Source organism: Tenrec ecaudatus, chromosome 1, assembly GCF_050624435.1.
Source record: "Tenrec ecaudatus isolate mTenEca1 chromosome 1, mTenEca1.hap1, whole genome shotgun sequence".
Classification (NCBI taxonomy): Eukaryota; Metazoa; Chordata; class Mammalia; order Afrosoricida; family Tenrecidae; genus Tenrec; species Tenrec ecaudatus.
Genome location: NC_134530.1, coordinates 242519940 through 242536654, shown reverse-complemented (window position 1 = coordinate 242536654; position 16715 = coordinate 242519940). Strand labels below are relative to the sequence as shown.

The 16715-nt window shown below is 39.2% G+C and overlaps 1 protein-coding gene across 1 annotated transcript in view; it reads right to left on the bottom strand.

The window, feature by feature from the left end:
- MARK1 (microtubule affinity regulating kinase 1) overlaps positions 1–16715 on the bottom strand; it is a 166362-nt gene that overhangs the window by 12596 nt on the left and 137051 nt on the right. The window contains exons 12-15 of the mRNA XM_075530470.1: positions 13964–14117; positions 13464–13657; positions 2247–2347; positions 1358–1510 (exon numbers count right to left, since the gene is read on the bottom strand). Of these exons, the coding sequence (XP_075386585.1) occupies positions 1358–1510; positions 2247–2347; positions 13464–13657; positions 13964–14117 (602 nt within the window). The remainder of the gene's footprint in view (positions 1–1357; positions 1511–2246; positions 2348–13463; positions 13658–13963; positions 14118–16715) is intronic.

Sequence of the window (16715 nt, the reverse complement as noted above, 5' to 3'; positions counted from 1 at the left end):
GCTATCACATCAGGGGCGAGTTAAGCAAATGTTTGACCAAATACAGCAGGCTCCTTTTGAAGCTGATCGTTCTGTAGGGTCCGCCACTGATGCTGTAAATATGCAAACAGCCCGTGGCAGAGAAAAGCTTCCCCAGCCCTGCTCTAGGGCCTGGTTTCATGGTTCTGTTCATTAGTTTCTTCTTAGAGTGTCTGTCTGGTTTTCTTTTCACTTTCACTCCAGATGCACAGACACAATAATTGTAATCTTAGGTGGTCACTTAAATACTACTCACCAAACTAGGATATAGAACATGAACACAATGTTACCTAACTAATGTCAATTAACTGAGTTTTCCCACAAGGCTATGTGTTACACCATCAAACTTGAGAAACGTATCCCATGAGGCATCTAGTTAAGTCTAAGATGTATCTGTGTTTGGATCCCCGAAGTGCTGTATGGAGGAGCCCTGTTGGCACAGTAGTTAAAACACTTGGCTGTTAATCAAAAGACAAGCAGTCCAAACCCTTCAGCTGTTCCTAAGGGAGAAGAGGTGACAGGCAAAGATTACAGCCTTGGAAACTCTGTAGGGCAATTCTGCCCTGTCCTATAAGGCTGCTATGAGTCAGACTGACTCCATGGAAAATTTGCATGTGGCTTTATTGTATATATGTATATGGATGGATATACTTACATATACATGTCTGTACACTTGAATGCTTGCACACACATGTAACCACACTCATATCTTTGAACTGTTTTTGCTAAAGTCATCACTCGGGAATCTTTATTTGTCAAGAAGCACTGGAATAAAATAGCTTTCCATGCACACTTTAGAGCTCAGGAGCAGCATGGCACTACATGGGACCTAACTAACTGTCATGGATTATATCCTCAGGTGTTCCTAACCTTTGAGAAAACCTAAAATAGGCTGATCATACACACTCAGTCCACAAAACTGCACTCCTGGAAGGGCTTTGATACTGCATGTTGTACTGAATGACGAGAGAATTAAAGTCTAGTTTTATGAATACAAAACTGACAGGAGCCCTGGACCAGTGTTTTGGTTTTTAATGCTCATTTTGAATCAGAAAGATCTTAATTTGCCTAGCTGATAAATTAAGCAGCAATACTTTACCTTGCAGATGGATTTAAAATGGAGTCCTAAAAGAAACTTCCCCTAGAAAACGATTTCAATTTTGAGCAGTTTTCACTAAGAGCCCCCGCAAGCAGCTAGAGCTGAGGTTCCAATTCAGCTTATCCTCTGCCACCAGCAGTGAGCTGAGTAAGAAAGCACTTGGTGTGATGGCGACTGTTAGTCATCACCACGTGGTGCTTGCTTAGCCACAAACAGAGTGAAATGTAAACAACACGGTACCCAGGTCGGTACGCTTCAGCGCCGTCTTTAATGGTCGGCAGTGTGACTTTAATCGGGTGGCCGGAAGTAGACATGGATTTCTGGTGGCGAGGTCGCGCTGAGGGCCCAGCAGAGCCTGCGGAAGACATGCTGCTTGCAGACATCTCCGTGAGGCTGCCAACGTGCAACAGTGCAGACGACCACAGACATACAGAGAGAAAGAGAAACCGTGCTTTACTAAAACTTAAACACAGGATTTCTACAAGTACAAACTGTATACAATCCCTCATGCCTGAAGCACATGAAAGAAATCAGCAGCTAGACAGGGCTGATGAAAAGTTAATATTCCTGTTAAAATTCTTATATATCACTATCTTCCACAAAGAGGGCCCTAGTAGCCTCGTGGGTTATGAGTTGGGTTGCTAACTGCAAGGTCAGCAGTTCAAAACCACCAGCACTCCTCGGGAGAAAGACAAGACTGTCTATTCCCATAAAGAGTTAAGTCTCCAAAACCCACAAGGGCAGCTCCACTCCGGCCCAGAGCGTCACTGTGAGCTGGAGTCAACTCCATGGTCGTGAGTATTTTTACTCTATTTAGATCATTACCTTTCCTTCCATGAAATACGCCATACTCTATATATGTGGGTTTGAGATGGCGTGGGAGCATTTTTGTGGTTATGTCAGAGTTACAGCTAAAATGATGATGTTTTACGATGTATTGTGGAGGTCACTGTCCATTGGCCACACTAAGAATTCCTGGTAAAGAAGAAGCGATGCCTTAGGATGGTTGCTTGCAATCTTAACTGGTTAATTTGTACTTCTTGCCTCTTGACTTTCAGCTACAGGAGCAGCCCAAGAACTGATGCGGACTGACAACACTCCCAGTACCACTCAGCACTAGGCACTTTACCTGCTGTCTTTTCCATTCTGCATCGCCACATATCGATCTGTGGTCCGTTCACAGACATAGGTATTCCTCCTTGCCATGCTACCTCCAGAATATACATTGTTCTTTAAAACGGAAGGAAAACAATGTCAAAAGCTTCAAATTATAGTTGTGCAAAGGCAAATCAACATACACCGCAAGTTACTTTGAAAACAAAATCCAGAGCAGAATTAAAATGATCAGAATCTTGTATTTAAGAAGAGCGCTCCCTTACCTGTTTCTCTTAGATTTTAAGAGTAACGGGCAAAGCATAAACTCAAACAAGCAAACCCTCCTGATAGCTTTAGCACACTCTCCTGCAGCCGCCGCCAGCTGGTGTCTGCATACTGCAAGAAAGCTAGGCTTTCACCACGATGTGCTGTGTGGAAGCTAGTGGTGGAAAGGGCAGAGGAGCTGTCTACACAGCTCCATGATAAGGGGCAAAGGGCAACTCCACACTCGATACCGTTCCACACAGGAAACTTGTGCAAGAAAGATGGTGGCTCACCCGGAAACCCTCAGGCTGCCACTCTTCACCTGCTTCAGAACCCCAAAGGCCAGTGTGACCACAAGGGGACTAAAGCTCCAGGGTTGAAAGCATGCGCAGCTGAGGTCAGCACCAGAGGCGTGCTTGTGCCACCTGAAGACTATTTCCTCTTGTCTGAGGTTTTAGTTGGGAGAAGCCAAGTCTGAGGAGCTCTGGGGAAATGCCAAAGAATAAGCAAAAGAGGGTAGGCAGGTGGGTAGATTCTCCTTCCTTATGACAACCACCTATTTACAAACCATTTGTTGTGCTAGCCAAACTACTTACTACTCATGCTACAGTATGTAAGGGAACTTCAAAAATGTTGTGGCAAACTGCATTGAAAGAGAATGGGTGAATATGTAGACAGTGACTGGATTAATAGTCCTTTGGGGTACAGCAGGGGAAGTGTGGAGGTAATGGGAAGCCAATAACAAGAGTTACAAGAAAAAATGTTCTATAATTGATCGTAGTAATGATTGTATAACACTTCTTGATAGTGCTGAACTATAGAATTGTATAATATTTGGATTATGTCCCAATAAAACTGCTTATAAAATAAAATGGACTTTTTTCATAAACTTTTAAAGTCCCACCTCATATAAGAATGATTTTAAAAAGGGATAAAATAATCTTTTGTGTCGTTCTTTGCTAGAAAAAAATTCCTTATTTGATGTTAAGATTTTAGTAGTCTTATAAAGCATATAATTTGCTTAATCATGACAATTCCAAAGTTAAAAGGCATATTTCATAATCTGGAGAAAATGAAGTATCACATACAACTGTGACCGTCCAAAATTGAAATACTATGCTCATCCAAATAGTCAAAAAATAAAAAGGCAAAAAAATAAATAAAATAAAAAGGCAACCTACAGACTGGGAAAAAGTATTTGGGAACAACATACGTGATGTAATCTCTAAAGTCTATACAAAACTTCCACAATTCAATAGCTAAAAGACAAGCAAAGTAATTTAAAAATAATGCAGAGGGCATGAATTCATAATTTATTAAGACATTCAAGTAGCAACAAACACATGAGAAGATGCTTGAACTCATTAACCAGTAGAGAGATGCAACTCCACACCACAGTGAGATACCCTCTTACCACTGCAAAAATTGCACTGATACAAAATGCCAACAAGGATGTAGAGACTGGAATCCTCCACTATGGGTAGACTTGTAAACGGTACAATTACTTATGGAAAATGATGCATCACTTCCCCGTAAAGACAGATACAGAAATAATTATGGTCCAGCATTCCCACTCCTAGGTCTGCATCCTAGAGATCTAAATAAATACACATGGGCAGACATATATGTACACTATGTACTATATACATACATGTACACCTATATGTGCAGTATTATTCATGATGGAAACAAATGAAGTGCTCATCAAAGGATGAATGATTAAATAAACTGCTGGACATACAGGCAAAAAATGCTAAATACACAGACACCACTATTCTTGAACAGTAATGAGAACTCAAAACAACTTACAACATGGACGAATCTGGAAGATATAATGCTGAATGAAATAAACCAATCCCAAAAGGACAAGTATTATATGATTTTAAGGAGACAAATAAGGAAAATTGAGGGGGCATCAAGAAGTTCATGGAAAAATGCGATTATCTTTTAATCTCATTTTTCCGTAAACTTTTTAAATCCTCCTTTGTACAGAGAGATCAACATGCATTGGTGGTTTCCAGGGCTAGAAGGGTAGCCCTCTTGAGAGAGTAAACATTATTTTTAGAAATAGGGTGAAGTGAACGTAGCTTAAACAAAGTAAATGTTGTCACTAAGAAGAATATGATAGAAAGAAAAGGATGCTCTTCATAAAAGGACATCATAAGTACAATTATGCAATACCACCAACAAAACCTCCCAAATATTTACATGGTTGTACAAATAGGTATATAAATGTACTTGAAGCCACTTTAAGACTTTTGTGGAAAAATGGAATTAAAAAGTAATAGAATTTCCCCCCAAAATTTTAGAAGCCCCCCCCAAAAATTTTTAGAAGCCCCTAGGCTTGTCTGTAGGTATGAATATATGGGTGCCTATGTGTGTGTATACATGTATCAACTGACATAATGTGCATACAGGTATGTGTGTCTATGTATGTATATCTGAATATACAATAAACCACACATAGGGGATATAATTACAGATACTTCTTAAGACAAATAACTCCTACAAGATTGTTTTACTGGGCATGCAGACAGGACCATGCTCTTGTGGACAAATCAGTTAACTGACGTAAGTTATGTGATAGTTAGGTTTATTGTGTCAACCTGGCCAAGAGAAACGTGGGATTAATCAGGTCACCGTTTGATTGGAGGGCAAAGAGATAAATAGCCTGCCCACCCGCGGCCTCCCCCCCCCCCCCGCCCCCCCCCCTGCCCCCTATTGCTTTCTGGTGATCCAAGCATGCTGGAGCATGCTGTTGCTTTAGGTAGTTCTCGGCCTCAACCTGTGAGCTATATTACCTGTGGGACAAGCCAACCAATGCATCTCGTAGCTAGAACCTGAGGCTCCTTCAAGACTTGTTTTGACACACTGCTGGTACATTGCTTGACCTTGAGGCTGGTGGATCCTGTCACCTTGCATTGGTTGAGTCTTATATCCCATCTGGTCCTGCTTCGCTAAGCCCCAGAGCTCCTGATTGTTGGGTGACCCACCCTGCTGTTTGCTGCTGCCAGTGGGCAGACTATGCTTGCCTTGCCTGAGGGAGAACGCTGGTGTGTTTCCTTGACCTTGGATCCAGCAGCCCACTTGAGTTGGAAAACTTCCAGTATATCAACTATTCCACGGAAGTGAGTTGAACTGAACTCTCTGTACTGCTGCGTGGACTAATTAGCTGTTAAATCCTTCTCGCTGTATAAACCTACCTACCTACCTACCTATCTACCTATCTATCTATCTATCTATCTATCTATCTATCTATCTACACACACACACACAAATAAAATCATAAGTATCATGGTTTTTTTCTCTAGAGCACCCTGCCTAACAATACATAGTTCATAAATTGTGTGTTCTACATCCCAATGTAGTGTCTTGTATCTTAAGAACTTATAAACAGCTTAAGATACACTATTGTTCTCTATGAGTCTTAACAAAAGAGAAAGAAAGAAAACCAAAGACTCAGAGAGGAAAGTCTGTAATAGGGCTAATAGTCAACAAGTGTTTCCCAAAGTAGGTGATACGGCCCCCTGGGGGACAATGGAATTATGCAGTGAGGGGTAATTTTTAACAAAACTCAAGTGGACATATTCTCAAATCATTGAAGATTTGCAACACATTTACAATATTGCTGCTCCACATGAACTAAGTTTTTGGCTTATTAAGGAAGATGAATTCATGGCAATAAGGTCAACTCAAAAGGTTATGACAACTGTTCTTTTTTTTAAATTTCAAAGGATAACCTTGCTAGATTTGCCAGCAGTGTAAAGAATGAGACAGGAAATTTTAAGAAAATGGAAGAAATTAAAAAAAAAACTGGAAAAGCTGCGTTAGTTTGAAAAAGGTCAAGAAAATTGTGCCAACTATTTTTTTCTCTAATAAGACAACGTAGCTACCCACTCTTCAAGGGTAGCAAGGACTGGCCTATAGGAATTTTGTTGGGAAAACTTACTCCATCCATCCTTGAGCCTTGATAAACTTGTAAAGAACACGGAAAAGGAACATGATTGGCCTTTTTGACATGGTGTAAGTCAAAGAGCCTAAGAGTTTTCTGGCAAGGTTAGAGAGACCTACACTAAGGATTTCCTGAGAAACAATATGCTCACATTGATATTTTTAAGTTTCTATGATTTTGCAGCAATCCTTTCTGACTTGCCCTCCCTCTCTCATATTACCCTAGGGAGCTTAGGGTACAATTGTGTGAAATTTAAATTAGGGAACTACAGCCTCACTCAATCCGACATATGCTCATGCATGAAACTATTATCTATAATTGACATTCATTCCTAGTTCAAATAAGCATATTTTATAATTACTAGATAATCAAGGTTCTTCCTGTTTAGAATTTGAAGATCACATAGAAACTAGCTTTCTTGATCCTTGAGCTAAAGCTTGGCGACTTCTCTGAAGTGGATATCGAAAAATTTCAGCATTTCCCAGGCAAGCACCCATATGGACAACTCCCCTAGGCTTACTTTACAGTGGAGTGATTATAATTTATATACTTATATCATCAATAACAAATATTTTATATTATAGCCACTATAGAATTATTAACCTGCGTTTCACTAAAAGAAACTTATAATGATAATATTAATAACTTCCTGATGGGTAAGGTGGGGAGAGGTGGATAAAGGGGAACTGATATCAAAGAGTTCAGGAAGAAAAAAAATGTTTTGAAATTGATGGTGATAGCAATTGTACAATTATGCTTGATTTAACTGAATTATGGATTGTTATAATATCTGTAAGAGCTACCAATAAAATAATTAATTAATTTCTCCTTTTCATTTTGCAAAGAAGCTGATTCTTTTGTTATAGGGCATATCATGTTATATTTTGTACTATTCACACATGATAAATAATAAGGAAAACATTTATAAGTTGCATTGCTTTCTTGATTAAAAAATAGCACAATACATTTATATCATTGAAACTTGGTAACATTTTGGCTCCAAAGTTGCCAGACTAGCCAAATGTTTATTATTAACCACAAGTAATCACTGGATGCAAATTTCTAAAAGGAAAATATTAAATGTCTTTCTCTTTCACTTTTCCTGAGAAAAATTCCTATGACAAATAAAGTCCTAAAACATAAACATTTCTGCTAATGTTTTAACCAGTGCTTATAGTCTTTAATGGTTATGGGTAATAAAAAATAAAATTGATGATTCAGATAGCTAGCAGACAAATTTCACCAACCATTAATCTATTTAACTGCTTAACTCAGTATACTGAAATCTACCAATTGGCCAATCTTTAGACCTGTAATTTAGATACCATCTGTCAATCTAAACCATAAGACCATACATTAGGCTAATTAATGTTAAATAATGCTTTTATTAAGGATCCCCGGTGGCATACTGGGTTATGCGTTGGGCTGCTACCTGCAAAGTGGGGCGGTTCAAATCCATCAGCATCTCTTGTGTGAGAAAGATGAGACTTTCTACTCCTGGGAAGATATGCAGCCTAAGAAACCCACCAGGGCAGTTCTCTATGCTGTAGGGTTGCTGTAAGTCTAAATAGACTCATGGCAGTGCGCTTCAGTTTTAATACTTTAATAGACACATAAAAGCTTTTAGTATTAGATGAAATAAGACTTCTGATTTTGTAAAGATTAAAAAACATTAAACTATATCACCTCTAAATATCTACAATATTATAGGTACTATTTCTTTTTCTTCAGAAAGAGCCACCTATGTCATATTGACCCAGTTTCTGTATGATCAGATATTTTCCCTTGTACTGTATTTTATTGACAGATAAAGGAGTCTTTGGAAAATACAGGTTTATTATAAATCAATATTTTATAGTTATTACAGAGTGTGGATGTTTGTGTTCCTGCTAACTGGAAAATCACCTCAAAGAAAAAGTATTGACGTGGTATATCCTGGCTTTAAAATGAGGGTCTACAGGCTTTCTGGACATGACCAAGATCAATAGTAGCCAGAGAAAGGCAAACAGAGACAAAAATGATTCTTTTTATTTTTTCTCCCTTAGATTGGCAAAAAAATTTTAACGATGAATATTACCTAGTCATTGATGAGCTATGGATTAATAGTTACTTTTCAATTATTCCGGCCATTTGGAAAGCTACCCAGCATTTGTTAAAAATGCAGATATGCACATTCCAGGGACACACATATAGCCAGGAGCATAATTAAAACACACCAGGATTGGTGCTTTGGGTGAGGTGGATGTGTACATGTGAAATACTGTGCAGATGGTCAATCTGGATGCTCTGATTTAGAGGAGTCCTACGAGGAGTACCTCCTAAAAGCCGGCATTGTGCTGGGTGGAGTGGAACTTCTGTAGCATGCATTCCCCCCCTCGGCGAGCATCGAGCAACTTGCTCTGAGTTAGAGCACCTAGTGGTGTCACCTGGGAAGGTTCTCTCTGGTCACAGTGAATTTTTCTGTAAAAGCAGTTTCGCTTGAACCTCGTATTTTGTGATGGTCAATTTTATAGAACAGCGTGTGGCTGTGAAGTTCAGTTAACTGGTCAGCAAAAATGCAGCACAAACTGGTGTGATGTTGAACACTGCTTACAAGGACAGCGCCACGTGTGGTTTTCTTATTTCAAAAAAGGTGAAATGTCGATTGATGAAAAACCTCATTTTGGATGTCCATCAACTTCCCAAATGGGCGAAAATGTCAACTTGAAGTGCATTTGGAGTTTGTTGCACCAGGTCAGACTGTTAATCAAGCTTTCTATTTAGAGGTTCTGAAAAGATTGCCTAACAGTGTGTGACAAAAAATGCCTGATTTGTGGCAGGCAGGAGACTGGTTTTGCCAACATGACAATGCACCTGCTCATGCAGCCATCTCACTGAGCCAGTTTTAGGCAAAAAATAGAATGTCTCTCTTACCCCACACACATTACTCACCGGACCTTGCTACCTACCACTTCTTTTTATTTCTGTGAATGAAGAGGGACAGGAAAGGACAGCAATTTGGCGACATAAACGAGGTCAAGGAAAAACGAGGTGGCGCTGCCAGCCATCCCAACAGACACATTTCAAAAATGTTTCCAGGAATGGAGCTGCAGATTTGACAAATGTATTGAGTGCAATGGAGAGTACTTTGAAGGTGATAACGTTGCTTTGCAAAAAAAATTCAAATACATAGCTTTGGGGGGTGGAGTGGGGTAATCCAGTTCTTTTTGGGTATCCCATCATATGATAATCTTTCCAAGCAAAATGACTTACTATTTATTTAGAGATGTATATAGGTGGCATCAAATACAACTAAATAATCCCATAATCGTCTGATTAACTGTGAATAACAGCCCATAAATATTTCTTTGTTTACTATCCTAGAGCCCCAACTTAATTTTATTTCCCCTAAATAGTTATATACAATGCACCCACATTATTTGTCCTTGAATGTTTGTGTGTATGAAATCTGCTCCTTTGGCTGTGCCAGCATCTCAAGAAAAAAGGTCCCTGCTAGTTATACTTGCCCAAGTTTATCTGATCTGGGCCTTGATAAACTGGCTTCTCATGGGAGCTTGTGACAAATGTAAACTCTTAGGGTCCAGGGCTAAGGAAAGCCCCACAACCTATCCTCTATCTTCCGTTCTGTAATTTCATTTCTTTTCTTTAATTAAAAAAACCCCATTTTATTGGGGCTCATAAAACTCTTATCACAATCCATACATACATCAACTATGTAAAGCACACATACATTCGTTGCCCTCATCATTCTCCTTCCGCTTGGGTTCCTGGAATCAGCTCCTCATTTTCCTTTTTTCCCCTCCCCCGTCCCTCATGAACCTTTATTAATTTATAAATTATTGTTTTATCTTATCATTTAATTTTTTATAAAACCATCTTATTGAGAGCTTATACAACACTTACCACAATACATACATGCACCCGTGTGTCAAGCACACGTATACATTTGGTGCCATCATCATTTTCAAAACATTTTCTTTCTGCTTGATATGTTGGCATCAGCTCATTTTTCCCCTACCTCATCCACCCTCCTGAACCCTTGATAATGTATAAATTATTATTTTTTCATGTCATATACTGACTGATGTCTTCCTTCACCCACTTTTATGTTGTCTGTCCCCCCTGGGAGGGGGGGTTTATATGTATGTCATTGTGATCAGTTCCTCTTTCTCCTCCCACCTTCCCCTCCCGCTCCTGGTATCTCTGCTCTCATTGTTGGTCCTGAGGAGTTTGTCTGCCCTGGATTCCCTGTGTTTCCAGCTCTTTTTTTAAAAATCATTTTATTAGGGGCTCATACAACTCATCACAATCCATTGGCCCAGCAAGAAGGGTTTGGCCATTCCCATCCCCAGTCAAGAAATGCTCTAGCCATCCTAGAACCTGAAAAGTCAACTGCCCTCACACAACCCAGCAGCTTACACCAGATTAATAGCTGTACCCCAAAGCCAAGGAAACAACAGTCCATCACAGCGCACCCCCCCCACACACACACACTAAAAAACCCCCCAAGAAAACAACCACAAAAAAACTGAGTAACAAACACCCAGGCCTAAAAGATTACCTGTGAAGAAGGGGGCCTAGAAATACAAGAAACAGAATTCAGGAGAATGATGTTTAGATGCCTTCAGAGAATGAAGTGAAGACTTGAAAAACTAGAAACCCTAAACCAATAGAACTCCAGAAAAGAAATAATAAGAAAATAGAATTAGACAACATGGTAAAAGAACTGAGTAATAAACAGAAGAAAGTGAAAACCAGAACAGTCAGCCCAAAGACACTTATCTCAGATACAATCAACAAAAACACCAAAAGAGTCTGAGGAAAGCCTATGAGTGACATGGGATACCAAGCGGAACCACCTACATCTCCTAGGAATCGAGAAGCAGAAAGAAGCAAAAAAATTTAAAGAGCAAATAGATCATGAAATCATGGGAAAAAATATCCAGAAATCATAAAGGAAGACCCTTGAAAGAAAAATATCGTGACATATCATAGTTAAATTCTCCAGTACCAAGAAAAAGAGAGAATCCCTAGAGCACTTAAGTAAAAACAGACCAGTCACCTAGAAATGAAATGCAGTACATAAGCTTAGACTTCTCAGCAGAAATCATGCAAGAAGATAATGGAGTGACACATATAAAATCCTGAAATGAGAGAAATTGTTAACTAAAAAATCCTGAAAAAAATCCCATATCCAGCAAAATCCTCACAAATATGAAGGAGAAATAAGAATATTTCCAGAGAAGGAAAAAACAAAGGTACAAACAGAACTAACAGGGACACTTTGGAAAGAGAATCAACAACAGGAGCAGACAACCCTGAGAGCAACACGCAAGTCAACAATACCCAGAAATCAATACAATGAAAACAGTATGCAAATTAACACAGAAATAGAAGAGGAACAAGTAAATGAATAAAGCCACAAAATAAAGAAACAGCAAAATGACAGCACAAACTTGCATATATTAATAACAACACTGAATGAGAGCGGATGGAATAAAGCCACCAGCCTAGACACAGAGAACAGCAGCCTGAACTAGAAGACAAGACCTGTCGATGATGTTGCCGACAAGATACATAGCTTAAATACAAAGACAAAAGCAGACTAAAAATCAAACGGTAGAGGACAATTTACCAAGCCAATCATGGCCCAAACCAAAAACGGGAACAACAATATTAATCTCTGATAAAATAGACTTTAAGGCCAAAATCAAGAGAGACAAAAACTGCCACCTCACAATGACAGGAATAATAAAACTAAAAGATATAAACATGTTAAATATGTACATCCTAATGGGAAAAAACCCTCAAAATACATTAATCAAATGCTCACAGAGTTGAAGAGAGAAACGGACATCTCAGCAATACTAGGAGACCAATCTCAAGGAAAGACAGACAGACCATCAGGAAGGGATGTCAATAAAGACACAGAAGAACTAAACTACACAATCAACCAACTAACTTCCAGGCATATACCGAACACTCCACCCAACAAGCGTACTCACCTTTCTCCAGCACACCCTGACCACTTTCCAGAATAGATCACATGTTAAGCCACAAAGCAAGCCTTCATGAATTTAAGAATAAAAGTACCAATATAGTATTAAGTAAATACTACCAATAAATAAACAAAAAGCAGTACTACTGTGTTAAGCTGAGTTGGTTTGTGGTAAGTTTAAGTAGCTTTAAAATAGAATTTGTATACATATTTTGTTCATATGTTGATTGTATTTTTGAAGCAAAACAACCAAAATGGAAATGTTCAAGCACTGTGAAGGATGCAACCAATGTTACTGAACAACTTGGATAGAAATTGATATGTACATTTTCATAGAAAATATAATGATCAATGATAAAGTGTTAATTTTTAACCTAATTGCATCTATAATAATTTGATTTCCACTGGATTCTGCATGATAGCGTGGCTGTAGACAGCTTTGGTCTATGGTCAAAGAGGACTCAGCAGAGGCTTAATCCATGGGGGGACCCTGCAAATGGATTTTGGGCTTCCACTGTAAACCAGGCATCCACAATTTAAGTTCTGATACTATTCCCCTTCCTTCATATTTGGATTTTATTCCATTAAGATTTTTCTCTGTTTTACTTTGATATTTTATTTTATTTGGGGGTATGTTTTTATGAACATGAAATCCAGGAGAGGGAAGCTATATAGGCAGTGCCTACACTGATGGTGTCTTGGGGGTATGGCAAGGGATGTTGTGGGGACACGGGGAGCAGATAACTGACGGCCTAAGAAAGAAGAAAATGTTCTAAAATGCTCTGATTCTGGTGATGACTGAACAACTCTTTAATATGATTAAACTATTGAACATTATGTTATGTGAGTCATATGCCAATAAAACTATTTACAAAAAAGCACAATGAGATACTATTTTTCCAATGTATTTATATGAAGCCTGGCCCCTTGGCTCACTTTAATACTCTGAATCATCTTAATAAACACACGATTATTATTTTCCATGATTTCCCAACAATTCTAGCTGCCATTTGGAAGATGACAGGATATTTACTCACACTTGGAATAGTTGATGACTTTTTTCTTTCTGGTCCCACAAGAGGACTTGTAGTCATCTCACTTTTTGATCCAACTGTCGTGCTGCCAAGTTTACGAGCTACATCTTTGTCCCATTCCTCTTTCTGTTCGCTTTCCACACTGTTTGCCTGCGGCCTTTTGGCATAGGACACGGCAGGAGGAATGGATGGCCCCACTGTAATGAAATCGAGGACAGTTAGCTGAAAAACAACCAGCGTATTTCTCACAAACAAACATGCTGCACTAGAAAGATCTGTATTTGCATATTTTACACTCTGCACCAAGTGTAAACTGTTTGATTACTAAAATTAAGTCAGTTCCTGTAGTTAGCGGTTATGCTTATCATCCAACGGCATCAATCTGTAACAGATGGGATGGGGCAGAGTTACAAGAACACTCAGAGATGGTGATCACTAATACTTTAACAACTCCTGCTTGGGGGAACCGGCCTGTTATTCACAGATTTGAATTTTCTCCCCACCGTGATCGCTAAAACGACGTTGCTTCTGGTTTGCTGATATGCTTCGTTGGACCTTCAGGTGCGCGGGGGACTGAAGGGTGCTGTTATTTAAGTCGCTGCTGGGCCGCGACCTCTGACACAGGTTTCCGCTGGATATAGACTCACCTCCTTCAAACTGTAAGACAGACAGACAGACCACCCATATTTTAAAACAAACAAAAAATGATTATGTTCTCAACATTCAATCTTGATTTTCTAGTCTACTCAAAGTTACAGAAGTAATACTTAGAACTATAAAAACAAAACACAATTGGGATACAAACTTCACATCGACAGGAGGGAGGGAATTAGATGTAACATACTTTGGTGTTATCTTGTGCAGATGGCACAAGTTTTCATTTAGTCAAAGCACCAAATCACAGCTACTAATTACTGGATGCTTATTATCAGGTTTTGACTGGCCTCTTTCCATATGTGACTTTGTCAAAATCATTTTATTGGACCTCTAGTAGAGAGATGGACCTCCACTAGAGAGATGGGAAACTGAAGTTAAGAGAGTCAGCAACATTGGTGGGCTTCACACTCTGCCATAGTTGAGAATCAAGCCTAGGATAAAGGCTTAGAGTAAACTTTTGATGATGTGTACTTATTTTCTCCTGGTGGCATAGTGAATTACACATTGGGCTGTTCACTGCAAGGTCAGCAGTTCAACTCCATCATCCGCTCCATAGGAGAAAGATGAGGCTTTCTGCTCCCATTAAAAAAGCAACCATAAGAAAACCCTGATAATTTCAGAAACCCACCGGGGCAGTTCTACCCTTTCCTATGGAGTTGCTAAGAGTTAGCATTGACTTGATGGCAGTGAGTTTGACTTTTTTTTGGTTTATATTTATAAAACAAAGTTTGGATTACAGGCTCTGATCATAAAATTGCATTAGTTTACAACTAAGTGTGGTAGAATGGGAGGCTGCTGGTACACTATCTTGCTCTTTCTATAACCCCAAAGTAGTTTGTAACCTGCAAACTTTTGACTAAGTCATCAGCATCCCAATGGAAGATGTAAATAATGAATAAACCTGTGGACGGCAAGGCAATTCAGACTCCTTGTGATCCTATAGGATTTACAGTCAGTTCTACAGAACTGCCTCTAAGGCCATAGATCTTTTTGGAAGCAGATTTTTTTCTTGCAGAGAAACTGGTGGGTTCAAACTGCTGACCTTTTGGTTGGCAACTGAGTGCTTAACCACTGTGCCAGCCAGGTTCCTTAGAAATTCCTACGTAAGTGATACTAAGGCTATATGACAGCATGCGGATATTGGTAATAGACAATAGCAAGCACAAAGCATATAGGAATGGGTCAGGTATCGTTCTAAGGGTTTTATAGGTATTATTTCACTTAATCCTCTCAAAGATACTTCTGTGAGCTAGATATTACTGTTATCCTCTTGTAGATAAGGAAATTGAGGGGAAGACGAGTTATATAGGTTCCTGAGTAGCATAGTTCCTGATGGCACTGGTTTGGGGATATAAACCAAGTTAATTTGTCTCTAAAGCTCGGACTTTTAACTGTATGTACGTACGTATGTATGCATGTATGTATGTATATGTGTGTATAATTAAAAATCAAACTCACTGCCATCAAGTCGATTATGACTCATGTAATATTATACACACACATAACACACTATAAGGTCTCATAGTTAATATTCCATACAATACACATTTTCTAATAGTTCATGTGCACACTAGGCATGAACTATAACATACTTGTAACCATTGCTTCCTTCAGATTTTAGAACTAGCCACTTGCATTATTTCCTGCTTATTAAAATTATCTTAGCTCCTTCAACATCATTTCTTAGACTATTAGTGTCTCCAGTGAATATTTTTCTCCGTATTACCATGCTAGCACAACCCCTCATGGAAACAATGGGAGGTTAAATGAATCAATGTATGTACAGGCCTTAAATCAGCTCCTGTTCCATTCATTAGCACGTGCTCCTCTGAGTGTGACTCTCAAACCTTTTTCTTTTTTTTGACTCTCAAATCTTAATTTGATCAAAATCTCTCTTCAAATCCAGAGCTTTTTATCCAAAGGTCTACCATACAGTTCCATCCAACACAGACCTTGAATTTTCCACTTTCCTCCTTTCCTATCTTGGTAAACAGACCTTACACAACCAGATTATCTATCCAGAAAATCTGACAGTCCCTTATCCCTCATTTCTAACAGGGCCCCTGGTACTATTCTACCTCTTACCTATCACTAAGGTCTACCTTTATTTACCATTGACCTTGATTTGTGAGAGGTTCTCATCTATGAGCACTCACAGCTCCATGCCCAATCACCTAATCAGAGAATGCATCACCTGGACTACGCAGTTGGGAGTCTATCTTTCTTCTAGACTTAGGGCGGACTGCCTCATCTTTCTTTTCACAGCACTGAGAGCACTGTTCTGAGCACACCATAAAACCAAAGGCGTTGCCGCTGGGAAGGCTTGGATTCATGATGACTCTTGGAGGCCCCCTGTGTGTCAGAGTGAAAGCCACAGGCTTTCCTGTCGCTTGACTGTGACAGTTCACTAGGCATTCTCCCCAAGGTGCCTCTGGGTAGACACAGTCCTTCAGTCTTTTAGTTATCAGTTAAGCACATCCTGTATATACTTGTGTATAGGCTGAGTTTTTCAGCACATTTTTAATGCAGTTTTTGTGGTAAAATTAAGTGCCCCAGCTGATATTTGGGTCGGCTTATACTCGAGTACATAACGGTAAA